Here is a 16,857-nt window from a genome sequence, read left to right as displayed (position 1 = left end):
GAGAGAAGGAACAGCATTGCTCTTTGGACATAAGCTAGGTATAAGTAGTGCACACAGGGGGAGCCAGACAGCAGCTCTCCCACACCATTTATTCCACCTTCCCCTACCTGAATGCACAAAAAGCTGTGATCAGGTTGTGTGTTCCCCTTACAGTACCCTTCATCCAGTCCAGTTATGTAGATGGAGAGGAGACAAACACATTATCTTAATGCCTACCCTCCTTAGCACATGTTCTGAAAAATCTCCCTATGGGAATAATCTCCTGTCCAAGAGTCCAAGAATTCTGAGTCTAAGAACCAGAGCTTCAGTGGTGGTGTGGGACAAAAGGGGAAACAAAACCATATTCTCCCTCTCAGAAAATAAGGAAATGTGATGAAACAGTTTCTACAACAAAGCCAAGGTATGTTTGGTTTGGTAGGTTTTTTTTGTAAAAATTTATTGAGCATAGTCTTGAGGTTATATAGTAGCATATACAGCATTCCAGGCCTGGGGCACTGTTGGATAACTGCATGGTGTGGGAAACCAGAAGTAGGAGTTGGAGCTGATGGTATGTGAGTGGCAACGTTTGGTTACATTTTATTCACGGCTTCCTGTGACTGTTGCTGCTTCTGTATTAGGATAAGAGGTGGAAGGTGAAGGATTCCTAAGGCAAATGGAGTGTAAAATGCACTGTTTGAGGTCCAGAACTTGGACAAGGCAGATGGAGGCAGCAGGGACTGACAGGGAGCCACCCACCCTGGAGCCATGTGGGCTCTTTAGGTGAGGGTGCTTACTATGAACTGCTGCCAGGCAGCCAAGAGCTGTGAGCATTCCAGAGTGTCCCTTTGAGCACTGGGTTAGTGTTGGGGGGGCACAGCTGGCTTAGGAAGATGCTTCCATGCAAAGGGTAAGGATGGTTGGGAAGGCCAGCAGAGCTGAAGCAGCCCTCTCTTCCCCTTTAAGGCAGCACTGAGAGGCCCTTCTAGAAACATGGTGAAGCTTGGTTGTGGGAACTCAAACTTCCAGTTACCTCTAAAAGCAAGAGGAAAAGCAATTTTCTTCTTTCTGAAGGTGCTGCTCTGAGCTGCGTGAGGTGACACCCAGGTGCAAGGTTGGTGGGAAAGCTCCTGTGGCCAAGCACTAGGGGTTTCATTTCCAACCTACAGTGGCATGGAGAAATGGTGGCATCTGAAGTTTGTATTACTTAAATTTTTCAGATGTGTGGATATGAAAAAATTCTGCTGTATAAAAATATCACTATAGAGCAAGAAATGGGACGGATGACTTCAAAACAAAGGTAAGAGTCTCTGGATCAGGGAAGTCATTACATGATACATTTCTCAGGTTATAATCGTAAACTAAAACCAGAAAGTTCCAAATCTAAAACATAAAAGTTTCCATATCAACTCCATTTCTTGTAGTGCATCTCATACTCAGCTATAAAGTATTTACAGGGTTTTACTCATTTACACAATATGGCTTTAATATATTGTGACACAAAGCATCGAAACATCTTGGAGCAAAATTCTTCATAAAACATTCTTTCTGAATATAAAGTTTGGCATTTCATTGATTTGGCTGACAAAGCAGCAGTTACTTGTTTTCTGATTGTGCTTTTAAATGATGACAAGCACAACTTTTGGTCATTTCCATCAGGACTTGAACTCTAGAGTCAAAGCTGCCTCTCAGAGCCCAGGTGAACACATTTCATGAGCCACGATTGCAGAGATTGCGTTGGACCCATGCGTTTGCCACTAAGGTAAGGAAGAGAAGGCTTTTCTTCTGGAACTCTGATATTAAGACAGGAAAGCAAGATGTATTTTGTGATGTTTTTTTCTGAAAGTGCAGGTCTTTGGTAATAAACAAAATGAGCGAAGCAAAGAGGAAGGAGGGGGCAGTTGGCTGGGAACAACATCCAGCTGATTGTACAGGGTGCAGTCAGACTGATGGGAGGAAAAGGTCCTGGTTGTGGTGGCACATTTTATCATCGAGAATTTAAACGAGGAGCAACCTGCAGAAGAAGAAAGACAAGCTAGAAAGTGTGTTGAAAACAAAGATGCTACAGCAGTTCCAGCTCCTGAACATCTTCCGAGTGCATCAGAGGCTTCTAGAAATATCAGAGGCTTCCAGAAATAAGCAGTTCTGCTTCTATTCCAAAGTACTGACTTTTGCCAGCAGGAGAGAAAAGCAGGGAATTCAGTCAGGGAGTCCATGATGCTCTTAACACCTCAGTTCCTGAGGGAACTTACACTTCTCAGCAGTATAGGAAGACTTTACATGGCCAAAGAGGAGGGGTGGGGCAAAAGCAAAAAAGCAAGGTGTTCCTAGGGATGGTTTGAAAAGGCTGTGGAAAAAAACTGGGATGTGTTTCTTCATAGTCCAAGTAACTTTCATAACTTTAACTTGGTTTGCTATTACTGACAGCATATTCTGCAGCCTGGTCCTCACTGCAGGGTGCTTCTGCAAATGTAATCTTTTCCTGTATACAGTCCATATGCATTCCATAGGACAAGGGGCTCCTGGCAGTGTTGCTGGAGGAGGGGGTTGCAATGAGGAGTACTGTGGCTGTGCTGGGGTCTCACTCTAGGGCTGGGAGGGGGAGTGAGTACAGTCTGAGGATATTCTGGATTTCTTTCTGAACAACCTTTAAGCTGATGATGCATAAATCATTTGTCTTCCTGCATCTCACTAGCAGGAAGATTATGATCAATCTGAGAAGGGAAGAGGATATTTTTTTTTCTTTCTGTGTTTTTAAAGTATAGCATTTACTTTGCATCAGAGTGTATACAGCATTAAAGCCTGAATTTTGGGGAGGGGAAAAAAAAGAGATTGGACAATCCCTTGGTCAGTTTGAGTGAGCCTGGCAGTCTCTGGAGAGCACAGGGAGAGAAGTCCAATGCCCAGCTCCAGCTGGGGAAAAGGGTGGTGGACCAGGGCAGTGTCTTTAGCAAGAGAGTCATGTGGTGTGTTTCCATGTGCAGCAAATAGGGTTTGATGCCAAAATGTGGTTTTGGATCCCCTGTAAATGAACTGGGGTTTCTTACCACCCCTGTACTCACCACTGTTAGATGGCCGTTCTTGGCTTTGGCTATGAGCAGTTCTGATCCTGATATAAAGTCAATGATGCCTTCTTTGCCCTGCCCAACTGTGAATTTTATGCTGCAAAGAGAAAGAGACATGAACAAATTTGATAAGTATTTGTGGCCTCTAGCTTAGTTTTGCCTTTTTCTTGTCTTAAGTCAGCTTTGTACTGATTTTTGGCTGCAATAGATCTTGTCCAAGGAAATGGTGTCTTAGTTTAGGTGTATGAGGCACATTTTGATGTCATATAGGTATTTTCTGCAGCCACCCCAGGGAAACCAAGGCAGGTCCTGAAAGGGGTTTGGCTGCACTCACCTGCCTTGGTTGATGTTGACGTTATTGACTTTGTCTGCCTGTATGGCTGTTTTTGTGAGGGTCTCAATCACGTGGTCACTTTGAAGTACAACATCACCCTGGGAGGGAGAAGAGGCAATGGTTGATGAGAATGGCTTTATGGGGTCAGTGTGCCAAAATGAGTCTGCTTTAATTAACAGAGACAGAACTAGCTCCTTAAGTTAGCAAGGAAAAACACCTCTCCAAACAGAACAGGCTTGGTGGAGATCTCTGGGGCCTCTGCTGTAAGTCACACTGAACCTACAGCAGTTAATTTATTAACAAGGTACCAGTAATAGGGACAAGGGACAGCACCAGTCCTATTGGTGAACCCCATCTGTGAGCAAAAATTAATACAAGTGAAATGCCACAACGTGAGTCACAGACAGGGGGCTACTCACCCATACACATCACTATGTGTGTCCCACCCACACCCCCCAGGTAGATCTTCTGCTGTTTATGCCTTCAAAACTTTTCCTAGAGGTGGTTGGAGAGATGCTGGATGAGTCCCCCTACCTTCTGTTTGTTATCCTCACAGCGCACGTGCAGCACAAACAAGTTGTCGCTCAGGCTGCTGACAGAGATGCCTGCAAACAGAGAAGGGGACATTTGACACCCAGCACAGCTCTGCTGGGATTCCTGCATGATTCAGAACCTCTCCCAGGAATGCAGCAACTGCTGTTCTTACACCAAGAAACCCAACAGCTGAGGAGCTGCACAGAAGCGCTGCACTGACATGTCAGCAGAGAGGCTGGAGAGGCTGCAAGGTGACAATCCTCTTGTAACTGTGCTCTTTAAGATGGAAAAGAAACTTTCAGATGCCTCTGTCCATCAAAAGCAGGAAGAAAGCCTGTGTACAAAGTGTTAGGGCACGCATGGACTTGGAAAGTCTTTGACCAGTTAAAGAACCTATGACCAAAACTTTACTTTTCAGCACCCGCTGGGCAGATACTTCACTCTAACCTTGTCAGAGGGTAAGTGGTGGAATTGCTGGGGTACCAAGGAGGGGGACAGTTGGAACAGTGTGGTCACTGTTTTCTTTGCCCTGGCGCCAAAAGTGCGTAAGAAAAGCCAGAGCTGCTGTAGGAACTTGGCTTCAAGGAGTTACCAGTGCTTGCCCTGCAGCCAGGCTTGGGGCAGGCTGAACCCACACCCATCTGCTGGCATATTGGTGGATGTTGGTCCAATCCTGAGCTGCTGCAGGTCCTCACTGTGCTGCACTGGGACTGACTCAAGCTCTGAATCCATCATTTCTGCCTGGCCAGCCATCCCTGCCCACTGACCACGAGTGAGAGGCTCAGCCTTTATCAGGGATTGCTTATGTTTGCTATGTAAAAAAACCCATAAACCTCTACCTGGGGCAGGTGGGTGGGGAGTAGTTAAGGAGATGGATAAACACATACCAGATGCTCCTAACAGCATCTTACAGAAGTCACAGAACCCCAAATTGGTGTTGCCCTTGGAAACCACTTCAAAGGGAGACAGTTCCAAGTGTGGTAGATGACTGCATCAGGCTACAGTTGACATAATTAGCACCAAAACTGGCTGTAAAGTCGAACTATAGCTGAGCTGAGGCTGATGTGAGAGGTTTCAGACAGCCAACTCATGACCACACTGCTCCATGCTGGGCAGTTTGTCTGACCCAAGTTTCCCTGTGAAAGCATTGAGTCTGTCTGGTATGGAGAGGGCTGAGTGCTGCAGCAGTGTCCCAAGCAGCTGCTGTGCAATAATGGTGCAACTTTCCTGTGGCAGAGATGTGCAGTTGGGAAATAACTTAGGAGTGGACTTGGAGGAAATGAATTGAGTAATTCTGGTGACATTTAATGGAATTTAATTTTAGAAAAACTAATTTTCAAGATAGTACAGATTTAAAATGCTTGTCAGGATGAGATAATTTCATTCTTGTCCAGACAAAAGACAAATTAGTTATGGTTTTTGTTACTACTTTTTTGACTGTAGCCAAGATGAAGTCTGAGTTCAATCTGGTGAGCTCTTACTATTCCTGTTACCTGTCAGATTGGCGTGGTCAATCCGTTGTTTGATTTTGGATTCTTCAGCTATGATCACTGCATTCTGGGTGAGCAGCAGCTGCCGTGCTCTTGCTTTGTATCCTTTCCGGTCATACTTGATCACAGGAACTGCATACTGAAATTAGTGTTAACAGGACTAAAAATGTGGGTAATTGTCAGCTACCTTCCCTCTAGCCTTAGAAAGCTTGCAGTGGTTGGTACACTGGGAATGAAGGCAATCCTTTTGTGTCTCATGCTCAGTTCTTCCTTGTTAGCCTAGAGGAGTTCTCCTGACTAAAGCCGTCTGTGGGCTTGAAAAACCCATCTCTAGTATAGGTCTGTGCAGGTCTCTCCTTTCCTCTCCAGCCCTGCCAGCTGCAGCTCTTTTCATTAAACTTGCCCAAATCTCCAAATCATATCTGAGCCATCAGCTCTTCCCATAGCCCATCTTCTAAGATATTACAAGATTAATATAATGTAAAATTCTTGCTGTATTTTCTTCAGAAATCTAATCTGCTGATTTACTCTGGAAGCTTGATAAAAGTATTAGGACATATATCTCACCTTAATTGCTTCATTTTCTAAAGCCTGAAGGACTTTAGCATTTATCTCTTCATTACCTATATTAAAACCAAAGAGGGTGGGTCAAACAAATTTCTAGCAAGCAGAGAGTAGATTAATTTCCCCCCCCCTTCCTTCTTTCTGTTAAACTTTGAAACACCTACTCACCAAGTCGAGTGTTGATGAAGAGTCTGGGAACACTCTGAGGGTAATTGTCCTTTTTACCCTTAAAAATCTCACTGGCAATTACTTTTTGTTCCAACTGCAAGGACAAAAATTCTTGTTTAGTATAAAACTCCTATTTTGATAATGCCCATGTTTAAAAAGTCTCAGAGTTGTCCCATTACATTAATTCTCTTAACTTTTTCCTCTTCAGGCTAAACAGTTTGTTCTGCTCTACCCTATATGGCTTTTTTCATGTTTCAGATTATTTCCTCCCCAAAGCCTTTCACAGCTAGTCAACTTCCTTACCTAACATACTACCATGGCATAACAGATTGATTAAAGAGCTCTGATCCACTCAGTATTTTGTGTCTTATCTCTGACAAACAATACAATTGCATTAGCTGCCACATTGCCCTGGGAGTTCCTGTTGAGGTGACAGTCACCATAAACCTTTGGTCCCTCTGGCAGTGGCAGTGTTGCAGTCACCCACACTGTAAATACAACCCGTGCTCTCAGCTCCCAACTTGTGTATCTCCAGAATAAGGACAAAAGCAGTGAATGAGGAAAGAGGATTAAGATCCTCTTGCTTTGTTTGGACAAATGCATGTTTTGGGTGCTGTTACACAGTACAAAGTACTGATTTACAGGTAGAAGTGTGGATAAAAGGTACTTATTAGTGAGTCTGGTTTGTTGGAGAAAACAAAGTATTCTGCTGAGTATCCACCTCCAGCACGGTAATGGCTGGAATTAACCCTGTGTCCTTAATCACAGGCTCAGCCACTAACTAATCTACAGCATTTCACTACATGTGCTTAATACTCTGTGAGCCTTCAGAAGCAGTATGATTTACTATGCAATAAAAAAAAGCTTAAAGGCATCCATTACTATCCTTTCTCACCAGTTACACCTAACCTGGTTAATGTATACAGTTTCTGTTATGTCCTTTTACTGAGCTTTCTTTTAAAATGTTCTTGTGGAACTTTTAAGCAACCAACAATGAAAGAAGAAGAACTCTGGAATTCTCCACCTCACCACTGCTCCTCTGCAGTAGTTCCTTGTCCCTCCCATCCAGCTGCTCCTCTCCCATCCTTTGTATAGTAACTAAAGCTAAGAACCCCTCCTGGTCTCGGGAACATCTAGTTGGTGAAACAATGTCAAGTTGTCTCATACCTGCTGCTTCCATTCGGGGCTGATTCTCTTGCAGTAGGTCCAAACCATGTTCTGCATACAAAGCTGGCGCAGGAGCCGAGATGCCTGAAGAAGGAATTGCAGAGAAAATGAAAATGGCTTCAAATTACTGACAAACCAATTCAGCAGAGACAGATGAGGAGCAACTGCAGGAAATGCACTGATGAATTAAAATACTGTTTCATTATTGACAGTCTCTTAAAATTAATTAATGGGAAGTTTATTTTCCACCTTTCTAAGAGTCTGCCCTGCAACATTCTCCAACTGCTTTAGAAAGGAGAACAAATACCAAGAGTTCTCCATTTGACACCAGTATGCCCCCCATTACTTCCATCTGCAATCTCAACAAACACAACTGTTGGGTAAGATAAGTGGGACTTATCTTACAAACCCAGTTCTGCCAGATGCAGGATAGAAATGGCAATAGAGGATGTTTAATAAGTTTCTGCACAGGCAACCACACAGACATAGGAGACAATCTGACTGGCCAGAGGGAACTTCATTTGTTCAGAGAAAAAGGGAATAAAATTTCATAAACGGACAAGAAAACCAGTACAAAGTGTGTTGAAACAGCACCACACTCTCAAAAACTTTCAGTACTACAGCTCTAATAATTTTAAAGATGTACTAATTACATCCATGGGATGTTGTATGCATTAATTCTACTAGTAGAGATGCTAATGCAATGTGGAACTTGAGCAAGAGCACGGTTTGTTCTTCTCTGATAGCAGGGTCCCCTCAGGCCTTTGGTGGCCCATGGTCTTCAGTACTGCCATCTGTCCCCTTCATCCTGTGTAGTCATCCCCTTGACCTGGCTGTGGTTGTACCCACCTCACAGAGTGATGGAGGTGGAGTGGGCCATGATTTGTCCAAAACATTTTTGGGTAAATTCCGCTTGAGATTCATCAGGAAGGAGAAGCGGATGTGATCAAGGAAATACTCATTCTCAGGACAGCGAGGGTGGTTCCGATAAATAAAACCTTTAATGAACCTGAGGAAGAAGAAAGTTATATTAGAAAAATTGGAAAATTGCTCAAAATTAGCAATATTTAGAGGTATCTTCCAATGAAACCATTTTCTGGGCTTTATTTTAATCACTGTAATTTATTTAAAAAAAAAAACTCTGATAGTATAGTGATAAAAAAGTTTATTCTTATCCTGTTATTGCTAAGAAATAAGTGCCTGTTTGATGGCTTGGGTAATTCTTTACTCACCTTCTGATAGTCTCTACTGCCCACTTCTTCTTGGCAGCTTTTCGGCGTCCCAGGGTTCCCCTCCACCAGGACTGGATTGCTATTGCTGAAAATAACACAAAGATTTTGCACTGAGTGAGCTCCTCTGTACCAATATTGACTTCATACAAAAAAAAACTAGGCAACAAAGAAATAATCTCATTCTGGAAATAATCAGCCTTCATTGTGACATATGGGAAAGGATGTAATTTATAAATGTCAATAGAAAGCACAGGCAGATGCTGTGTGAACATGAGTTGAGGCTGCTTCTCTTGCTCAGTCTCATGGACTCAAGGTGGAAGGACTGGGAACCACACCAACATCTTCCATTCTACTTCCAGGCAAGATTTTGGGAATGTTCCTTCTTGGACATCAAACTCAAGTCATCTCTGATGGCCATAATGGCTGCCCTCAAGCCCTGCAAGTACCCAGCACTGCAGTTTTTTCTCTCTCTCATACCTGAGTGTTTCATGTGCAGGAATTTCTTTCGACGGTAGAAACCTCTCCATGTGGCCTGCATTTTTGTTGCTGAAATTGAAACAAACAAACAAACAGTTTGAAATGGTGACCAAGCAGATTTTGGTAGAAAAAGGCTCAACTTTTTCAACCAAAAAAACCTCCCAAAACAAAAAAATAAATCAGAAAACAAGACAGCTAACTGCCCATGAAGTTCCTGCAGTGTGTGTGACTCACCCAGACTCTGCTTCCTCACTTCCAGAGCATCTTCCGTTGCAAACAAGGTCTTGGGAAAGCGGATAAAAATCTTTGTTCTAGAAATAGAAGTGCAGAATTATGTTTAACAAGCTGGAGAAGTTTGCTTCCTGCTCCCAGCATCTCCCCTTTGAAATCTCTACTCTTGCCCTCACCCATTAGAAAAGCCTTATTTTAAAAGCAATGGCATGGATGTCCAATGATTCATCATCTCAAATTAAGAAAACAGAAGAACTAACCGTCCCATTTTGTATTCTTCCTGCTTGTAGCCAAGGTGCTTCACCAGCACAGCCACCCCATCGTGGGGCCGTCCATCCCATGTAGGCCACGTTTCTGGACAAAGTGATTTGTACCTGCAAAGTGACAGCAGAAGAAATCTTAGGGAGAGACATGCAGTCCACGCAGGAAGGTGGGAAGGTGGAGAAGCCTTGCTTCTCACTCCCTCAAGAAAAGAAGTAATTCAGGTATAAGTGCTGCCTCTGCTGTTCAGAACAGCTCCCCAGCCTCAACATGTGTGGGACCAAGACTGACAGAGGGAGCAGCAGGGAGAGAGAAGTTCAGAGCACTCCTACCTCTGCAGGAAAACTTCGTATTTTCTTCGATATGCAAACCCAGCTCTGCGCACTCGGAGGTTCTCCATCAGCCCCAGGTATTTCACTTGATGTCGGATCAGAACTTCATCAAATCGATCTTGAAAGAGGATGAAAATAGAGAAACATGATTAACGTGTAGCTGTCCCTTCATCTAGAGAAGAGGAATGGTCAATTCTTGGTTCTATTTACAGTTATCTTTAACCTCTAAACCACCCTCATGGTGCAAGTCTCACACAATTTACTTTGTCTCCTGTGTCTCCCCTATCCCCCCTTTTATATACATTTATATGTCTTTCTCAAAGGAAGTTCTCCTTTAGGATGTTCTAAGCTTACAGGAGGAAGAAGAGAGGGGGAATAAAGGTCATTAAAAGAAAGCTACATAGTTTAGTACTGAATTCTTCACATTAAATATGACCCTATTTCACCCCAGGGAAGTATTCCCATTCCAATTGCTGGCTGCTGGTACTGCCACCACCTCCCTACAAGAAGCTCTGGCATAGAGCTCAAATGAAAAAATCTTGCAGGACTTCATTTGAAACCCTTTCTGTGGCTCCCTGCCTGGGATCCAGTGGTCTATATAGAGCTGTCACAGAAAAAAAAAGGAAGAGTCACCAGGGCCATACCAGCCTGCTTAGCATCGTTGGGTTTCATGCAGCGAATGTAGGAGGGTTCTTTGGACATCAGAATTTCCATGAGTTTGGCAAGGCTGTTTTTAAATTGAGTTGCTGCCTAGGAGAAAAGAAACTATGTGTGAAGTGATGACTTACAACTAATGTGTGTGAGTGCAGAACAAACCTCAAGACTCCCAGCCCTGAATGTATGAGGCTTGCATTCAATTACCGTGTTAGACATGACACATCTTCTAAAAAGAAACAGTCCTACTTCCATCCAGCTCTGGTGTTCTTACCGTTTCAGGTCTCTTTTTGTCTGTCAGTTCTGTCCTGTCAAAACACTGATTTATGATGGGATTCTCAGAGTTGCACATGGTCTGCAGAGAAAGATGTTTTCAGAGATAAAGTACAGAGTATTTTCCAGAGACAAAACTATCTGGTTTTTTTTGTTCTGTGTTTTAATAATAACAAGAACTTTGGGCATCTCAATTTATCTTTTCATACTAAGGACATGCATATTCTCCAGGTGGAGTCTGAAACAATCTATACCCTTAGGTGCCACCCCATTTTAAACCCAACTCCTTGTTTTGCTGAGTACTGTAAACATCCCCTTATCCATACTCACCTCCTTCAGGTTCCGAAAGAGAAGGTCATTATTTTTATCTAGAAAACCTGGAAGAAAAAGAAATCATTCAGGCTGCCACAGGTTCCACAGGAACATCTCAGCAAGGCAGGAATTTGAGATGGGAAATTTGGATAATCAAGTGATGTGGGGATATATTCTATGCCTGTATTTTTCTTCACTACATAGTGAAGCTGTTTTAATTCAAATGGCAGAGGACAGGAGAAGGAAAAAAGAGTGAGAGACCATGGAGATGATGCACACACTGACCTGCAACACTGTAGGTGACCTCTCCAGCATAGTGCAAAAGCCGAAACTCCTCCCTCCCCAGCGACTTCCGAGTCTTCTGGTCAGCAAGTTTGTGCCTGGTGAGAAAGCAAAGAAGCTTCATGAGAGAGAAACATTTATTTCAGGGGGGATTCCCTTCAAAAAGCCCTCGGGCATTTGATTCCAGAGTGGGATTATATGAACACAGAAAGAGAGCAGGGCAAATAAATCAAACTCGCTGGTTTTCAGGACCAAAAGTAAATAGTGTTATCAACCAGCAAATCATAAAAATGTTATAAAATGTATTTATGTTTATTTCAAATTAATGAACTTTCAGCTTCCTGGCAAAGTTGCACAATGGTTCTGTGTGCACATGAAATTAGAGCAGAGGCAGCAGGCAAAAGGGCAGTAAGAATGCTGGCAGCAGGCTGGTATATTCATGGGGTGCCTTACAGATCCTGCTCTGAGCATGAGTGGAACACTGAATAAGAATAAAAAGACATTTGGAGCTCCAAAACTGAAGTAGACAATCTGAGAGGTGAGACTTGGAATTCATAACTCATTGAACTGGAACAGTACAGATTATCAAAAGCAAAGGAGGAGATCACATCAGGTGGGAGGCAGACAGGCACAGAGGTGAATTTGTGCAATACACACCTTTCAATTTCAAAAGCACTAGCACTGCTTACATCATATTCTAATGCACATACACACCTCTGAACACTATTTTTACCATTAAAATTCTGCTCTATATTCTCATTATACCTAGGCCTGGCTTGAGCCATCAGTTATCTTCCCTGAGGAAGTCGTAAGTGCTGGGGAATTATCTGGCACGATACTCCAAACCAGAGAGTTTGTCACACCTGAAGTATTGGGCCAGATCTTGGAAGAGCCAAGAAGCTGCAAACCTGCAAATTCCCTGGGTATATTAGCAGCAGGGTGCCAGGAAGAGAAGTGGCAAGTCTGTAACAACAGTCTTGTTGCCCCTGTTGTGTTCTGAAGCATCATCTTGAGAAGAACAAGGCAGCTGGGCTTGACAACTATATTCTCTATTATTTTAACTCATAATCTAATCTCTTTGTAAGAGAAAACATGATCATCTTTTCCATGGGACCCAGCATACCAAGGATGCCACTGCCACACAAAGTTATAATGTTATCTAGGAATAATTAAAGCTCTGGGCTCTGTCACATACTTGGATCCTACCAAACTAACTGCCCTCAGCTATGTGAACACTCACGTGAGAAAATGAGGGTGGTTCTTCACAGTTTCCTCCAGTTTCTCCAAGAATGTTGTATCTGTGGCATCCCCAGGTCTCAGACACTCTTCATCCTACAAACACACCCATTCTAGTGTTCGTTTCTGACTGTGCTTGCCAGCACACAGACCAGCTCTCATTCTGTCTCACTGAAACACTTCTCCAGTTTGTCCCTTTGGCCTTTGAACAAGTCAACCAGCTCCTAGTCCAACAGATGAAGAACTGTTGAGCTGACAACACTTTCCTCCTTCCAGACTGCCTGGATTGGCAGCTTCCCTGCCAAGAGCAGATGGAGGTGATAAAATACGACTTCTAATTGTGTCAATGTATCACTACTCTTCTTGCCTGCTCAAGCAGTCCCAACATATGCTGAAACTAGGTATTTTTTTCTGTGTTCTTGCCCTGTTTTCCACTATACTGCCCCAAATTTTTCATTTAAAAATGTGTTGTCAACTCACCAGAATAGAAATGATGCCTTTGAATTTCTCTTCCACCAAGTCGCAAATTATTTTGTTATTGAAATACTGAACTGGTTCCCACTACAAAGACAAGAAATCACACTTGAGTGAAAACAATTCTAGATTGGAAAAAAAAACCACCAAAATTTTCAGAACATTTCAGACAGCACCTTATTTAAATTATCTTTGTGTCAAATTTGAAGCAAAGCTTTATCACTAATCAAGTTTGTTTTCCTTACAGTCCCTTTAAAAAGCATTAAAAAAACAAATAGAGTGAAAGATTGGAATGGCATTTCTCATTTCTAGCTGTACCACACATGAGTTATCAAAGTGTTTCAAAAAGAAAGGAAAAAGGCAAGATCTTTAAGTAATTTGCTTTGCAGACCAGTATCAGCAGCTCCTTTTCTAATCATCTGTCCTCTGGCCTGCAGGAGGAGCTACAAAGGAGATAGTGGAAGTGATATTGGCTCTTACCGCTATGCCTTCTGACTCGTATTCCTCTTGCTCTGACTTTAGTGTGAGCTCTATGAAGAGCTGCTGCAATTTTTCATTACAATAATTAATACAAAATTGCTCAAAGCTGTAAACAAAAATCAGGAAAAATAATCACTAACACTGTACCACAAGCAAAAGAAGCTATAATCAGTGGGCAGCAGCATGAATGTGTAAATCCTCTGTTTAAATCAAGAGAAATAGAAGAGATTTTATTTAACATATCTTTACTGAACACATAAATTTAGTAAGTTTAGTGACTTTCAGGAAAGAGTTTCAGGAGGGGAAAATGGACATGAAGGGCAGAACACAAAGGAACACAAAAACTTTTAGGAAGGGCCCAATAACTGCAAATTGGAGAGTCTCAGTTCATTGCTATCTGCCAGAGTGAGGTTCTGGATTCTGACACAGCCCCATGGTCTGTTTTGTAGCTGTTCTGTCCCACTCACACCACCATGGAAAGATACCAGAACAACAGCCACCACTGTGCCAGAGAGCACAAATGCATAGTTCAAGCAACTGCGTGAATCTGCCCCAAAAAGGCAACAGTCCCTTGAAAACACCAGAAATATTAACAGCTGTAAATGTTATGTGTTAGCTGGATGCCCCAAGTCATCACTTGACATTACAGTCAAGAAGATCTGTGATTATGGGTTATTCAACTAATTTCCTGAAGTTTAAATGTCACCTCTTTCTCTCTCACTACAAGAATCAGAGATGGAATAATGTCTTATTTCACAGTGGAGACAAAACACTGTAATGAACAAAGTCATGCAGATTGAAACAAACCTGTTGTGCTGGAAAACCTCAAATCCATAGATATCAAGCAGCCCTAGAACTGTTGTACTTCTCCAGCCTGGAAACTCTCCTTCCTGCAATAGGGCAAAACAAAAATATTGGTACCTACTCACAGCTACAATCCATCACAGGATCTTACACATTTAGGTACAGCATTTACTCCTTAACCTCTTCTCAATGGAAAACAAATTAACTTAGAAATCACCATACAGCATGGAGCTTACCGTTTCTCTGCTTCTCAGCAAAAAGATTTAAAACTTCTTTTCACACTTAGCTGGATATCAAGGAACAAAACGTTCTTTTACCTTGTAAGCAAGAGACTTGTTAACTTTGTTCACCAGCCAGGAGAACGTGCGTCCGTAAATTGCCTTCGCAAGGGCATCTCTGGCGTAGGCTGCCTGCTCCAGGTTCAGAGGGCTGATGAGCTGCATGCAGAAGGAGAAAAAAGCCACTTTGTTGAACCATTCCACTGAGGGATTATGTTTCCCAAGTTCATTGTTAATAAACAGCCACTCAGTGACATCCAGGGGCTCAGCTCACATCACTGTCTCCCAGCCATACAGGCTGCAAGTCAGCGTTAAGTTGTGGGACTCATGCACTGACAAGTGAGAGCTGTTTAGTTCTGGTAGGAGAGCTGGTAATGTATTGCTGGCTTGATTTAATTCCATGTACCTCTCAGATCCCCCAGTTCCTGTTCTTACCTCTTCCCCTTTTGCTATGATCTTCTTGTGAGTCAATGCATCTCGAAGAACAGAGCCTTCAACTGCTAAAAGCTACAAAGCAGGAGGATATCAAATAAATTTATGAAGCAGTACGTTCAGTTTCTCAGTAATAGTTCTAAGAGATCAGAAAAGCTGGTGCTCAAAAGCACAGTCAAGTGAAACAGCCCTTTATTTTCCCATTCACACTGGAACATCAATCCTTCCCTCTCCTTCTGCATGCCACCTCCCTTCTGGCAGTGGTATCAGCTACCATATAAATTGGGTTGATTGCTCTGGAACAAAGAACTAAGCAAAACCAGATCTTTTTAAATTTTTTTTTTCTTTAAAACTCTTCACTGGAGTAGGTTTATTCCTTTCCCACTGCCTGAGGGCAAAAACCTCAAGTCAGTGGTGGATCAAATGGTAGAGAAGCTGTCAATTAAAGGGTTCTGATATTAACATTTGCTTTTTATTTAGGTAAAAAAAAGTAAATTTATGAAAAATTCTGGATCACATTAAAAATTGTATGATGGTATCAAGTTCAAAATAAGGAAAGCTCTAATTTATCTATAATGTAATGCATCTCTGAGTGGTGATACTCACCCTAGCTAGGTATTTAATCTGATTTTCTGTAGTGACCTGAGCATTGCCTTGCTCGTCAGCAGCAAACTGCACGTTGCCCAGATGCAGAACACTGGCCACAATGCTCAACAGATCCTAGGAAAGAAGCAACAGGTAGAAATCAGAATGATGAAACACTCACAGTGAGAAAAGGCAGTGAGATGTTTGTGTAAATTAACATTTTATGAATTTTTTTTCTTTAAGGATTTTTTCAGAGAATACCTTCACTCTGAAGGTTGCCTTTGGTCAGAAATAAGGAATCAAAAGCAGAAAAATTCTTATGAGTAAGAAAATCAGCTGTGCTGCTAAACATCTTACCTCCACCTCACTGTCATTGAAGCTTATAATGGACAGGGCTCGTCGCACAATCTTCCAGTCGTTTTTATCATTTATGGAACTGACCCTTGCACAATGGCCCTGAAAAGACATAGTTGATGTAAATAAATAAGTAATTGTCAAAGACAAACTAACTTACACTCTTCTGCCATGTTTCTTTTCATAGCAATCATAACTGCTATTTTTTAAGTGAGGGAAGGAAACTGTAAAGTCCAATGAGAATATACCAGTCCCATAATATAACAATCTTATAAGAAATCCTAGTTAACAAATTACTAGAATTTAAATAATTATTAGAATTACTAGTTAATACCTTTACTAGATAGTGATACTGTTGTGGGCTCTTCTCGAGGCCCAGCCTCCGCAGTAAGTCCTCCTCCCCTCCTTCTAGAATCTGGTAGAAAATGTGGAAGTTTCTCTCTCCATGATTCTGGTGCACAACTCGGGATTTTTCCAGGAGGTAGTTCAAGATGTGGCCCCCGACAGGAGCTCCCTAGAATCAAACCAGATACAGTGAAATAGAAGAAAACATAGAAGAAAATCTTTCTGCTTCTTGGTCTGTTCAAAGACAAACAGGACACAGAATGATAGCCTACACAGAAAATTGTCATTTTGTGTCACAATCACTCAGCTAAACCAAAGAGACAATTTCAGTTTTGAAGTGCAAGGAAAACAAGAGATTAAATGCTAACAGCATTACACAGATCATGGCTATGGCAAATACTGAATGGGAGCTTGACTTGTGTAAAATTCCTTCTCAGAAGGACTTCAATACAAAGGAAAAGCAAGATAACTGTGAGTGTGGAGGTATTATATACTGAGATTACTGCAGTATGTTGAG

At 42.2% G+C, this 16,857-nt stretch overlaps 1 protein-coding gene across 2 annotated transcripts in view; it reads right to left on the bottom strand.

The window, feature by feature from the left end:
- Positions 1-422: 422 nt before the first annotated feature.
- The window catches only part of MYO1C (myosin IC), a 51,862-nt gene continuing 35,427 nt past the window's right edge, over positions 423-16,857 (bottom strand). The window contains exons 6-32 of one of the 2 annotated variants that reach the window (XM_030462314.1): positions 16,330-16,509; positions 15,999-16,097; positions 15,663-15,776; positions 15,060-15,131; positions 14,664-14,783; positions 14,350-14,432; positions 13,543-13,648; positions 13,069-13,149; positions 12,593-12,684; positions 11,356-11,450; positions 11,089-11,135; positions 10,760-10,840; positions 10,476-10,581; positions 9,832-9,949; positions 9,499-9,612; positions 9,242-9,318; positions 9,008-9,076; positions 8,531-8,615; positions 8,148-8,307; positions 7,299-7,382; positions 6,132-6,225; positions 5,967-6,022; positions 5,403-5,538; positions 3,910-3,980; positions 3,376-3,473; positions 3,039-3,138; positions 423-1,990 (exon numbers count right to left, since the gene is read on the bottom strand). In XM_030462314.1, the coding sequence (XP_030318174.1) occupies positions 1,964-1,990; positions 3,039-3,138; positions 3,376-3,473; positions 3,910-3,980; positions 5,403-5,538; positions 5,967-6,022; positions 6,132-6,225; positions 7,299-7,382; positions 8,148-8,307; positions 8,531-8,615; positions 9,008-9,076; positions 9,242-9,318; positions 9,499-9,612; positions 9,832-9,949; positions 10,476-10,581; positions 10,760-10,840; positions 11,089-11,135; positions 11,356-11,450; positions 12,593-12,684; positions 13,069-13,149; positions 13,543-13,648; positions 14,350-14,432; positions 14,664-14,783; positions 15,060-15,131; positions 15,663-15,776; positions 15,999-16,097; positions 16,330-16,509 (2,565 nt within the window). In that variant the 3' untranslated portion in view covers positions 423-1,963. The remainder of the gene's footprint in view (positions 1,991-3,038; positions 3,139-3,375; positions 3,474-3,909; positions 3,981-5,402; positions 5,539-5,966; positions 6,023-6,131; positions 6,226-7,298; positions 7,383-8,147; positions 8,308-8,530; positions 8,616-9,007; positions 9,077-9,241; positions 9,319-9,498; positions 9,613-9,831; positions 9,950-10,475; positions 10,582-10,759; positions 10,841-11,088; positions 11,136-11,355; positions 11,451-12,592; positions 12,685-13,068; positions 13,150-13,542; positions 13,649-14,349; positions 14,433-14,663; positions 14,784-15,059; positions 15,132-15,662; positions 15,777-15,998; positions 16,098-16,329; positions 16,510-16,857) is intronic. The other variant, XM_008490670.2, reaches the window with a different exon arrangement.

This window comes from Calypte anna, chromosome 19, assembly GCF_003957555.1.
Source record: "Calypte anna isolate BGI_N300 chromosome 19, bCalAnn1_v1.p, whole genome shotgun sequence".
NCBI lineage: Eukaryota > Metazoa > Chordata > Aves > Apodiformes > Trochilidae > Calypte > Calypte anna.
This window is presented reverse-complemented; position numbering and strand designations above follow the sequence as displayed.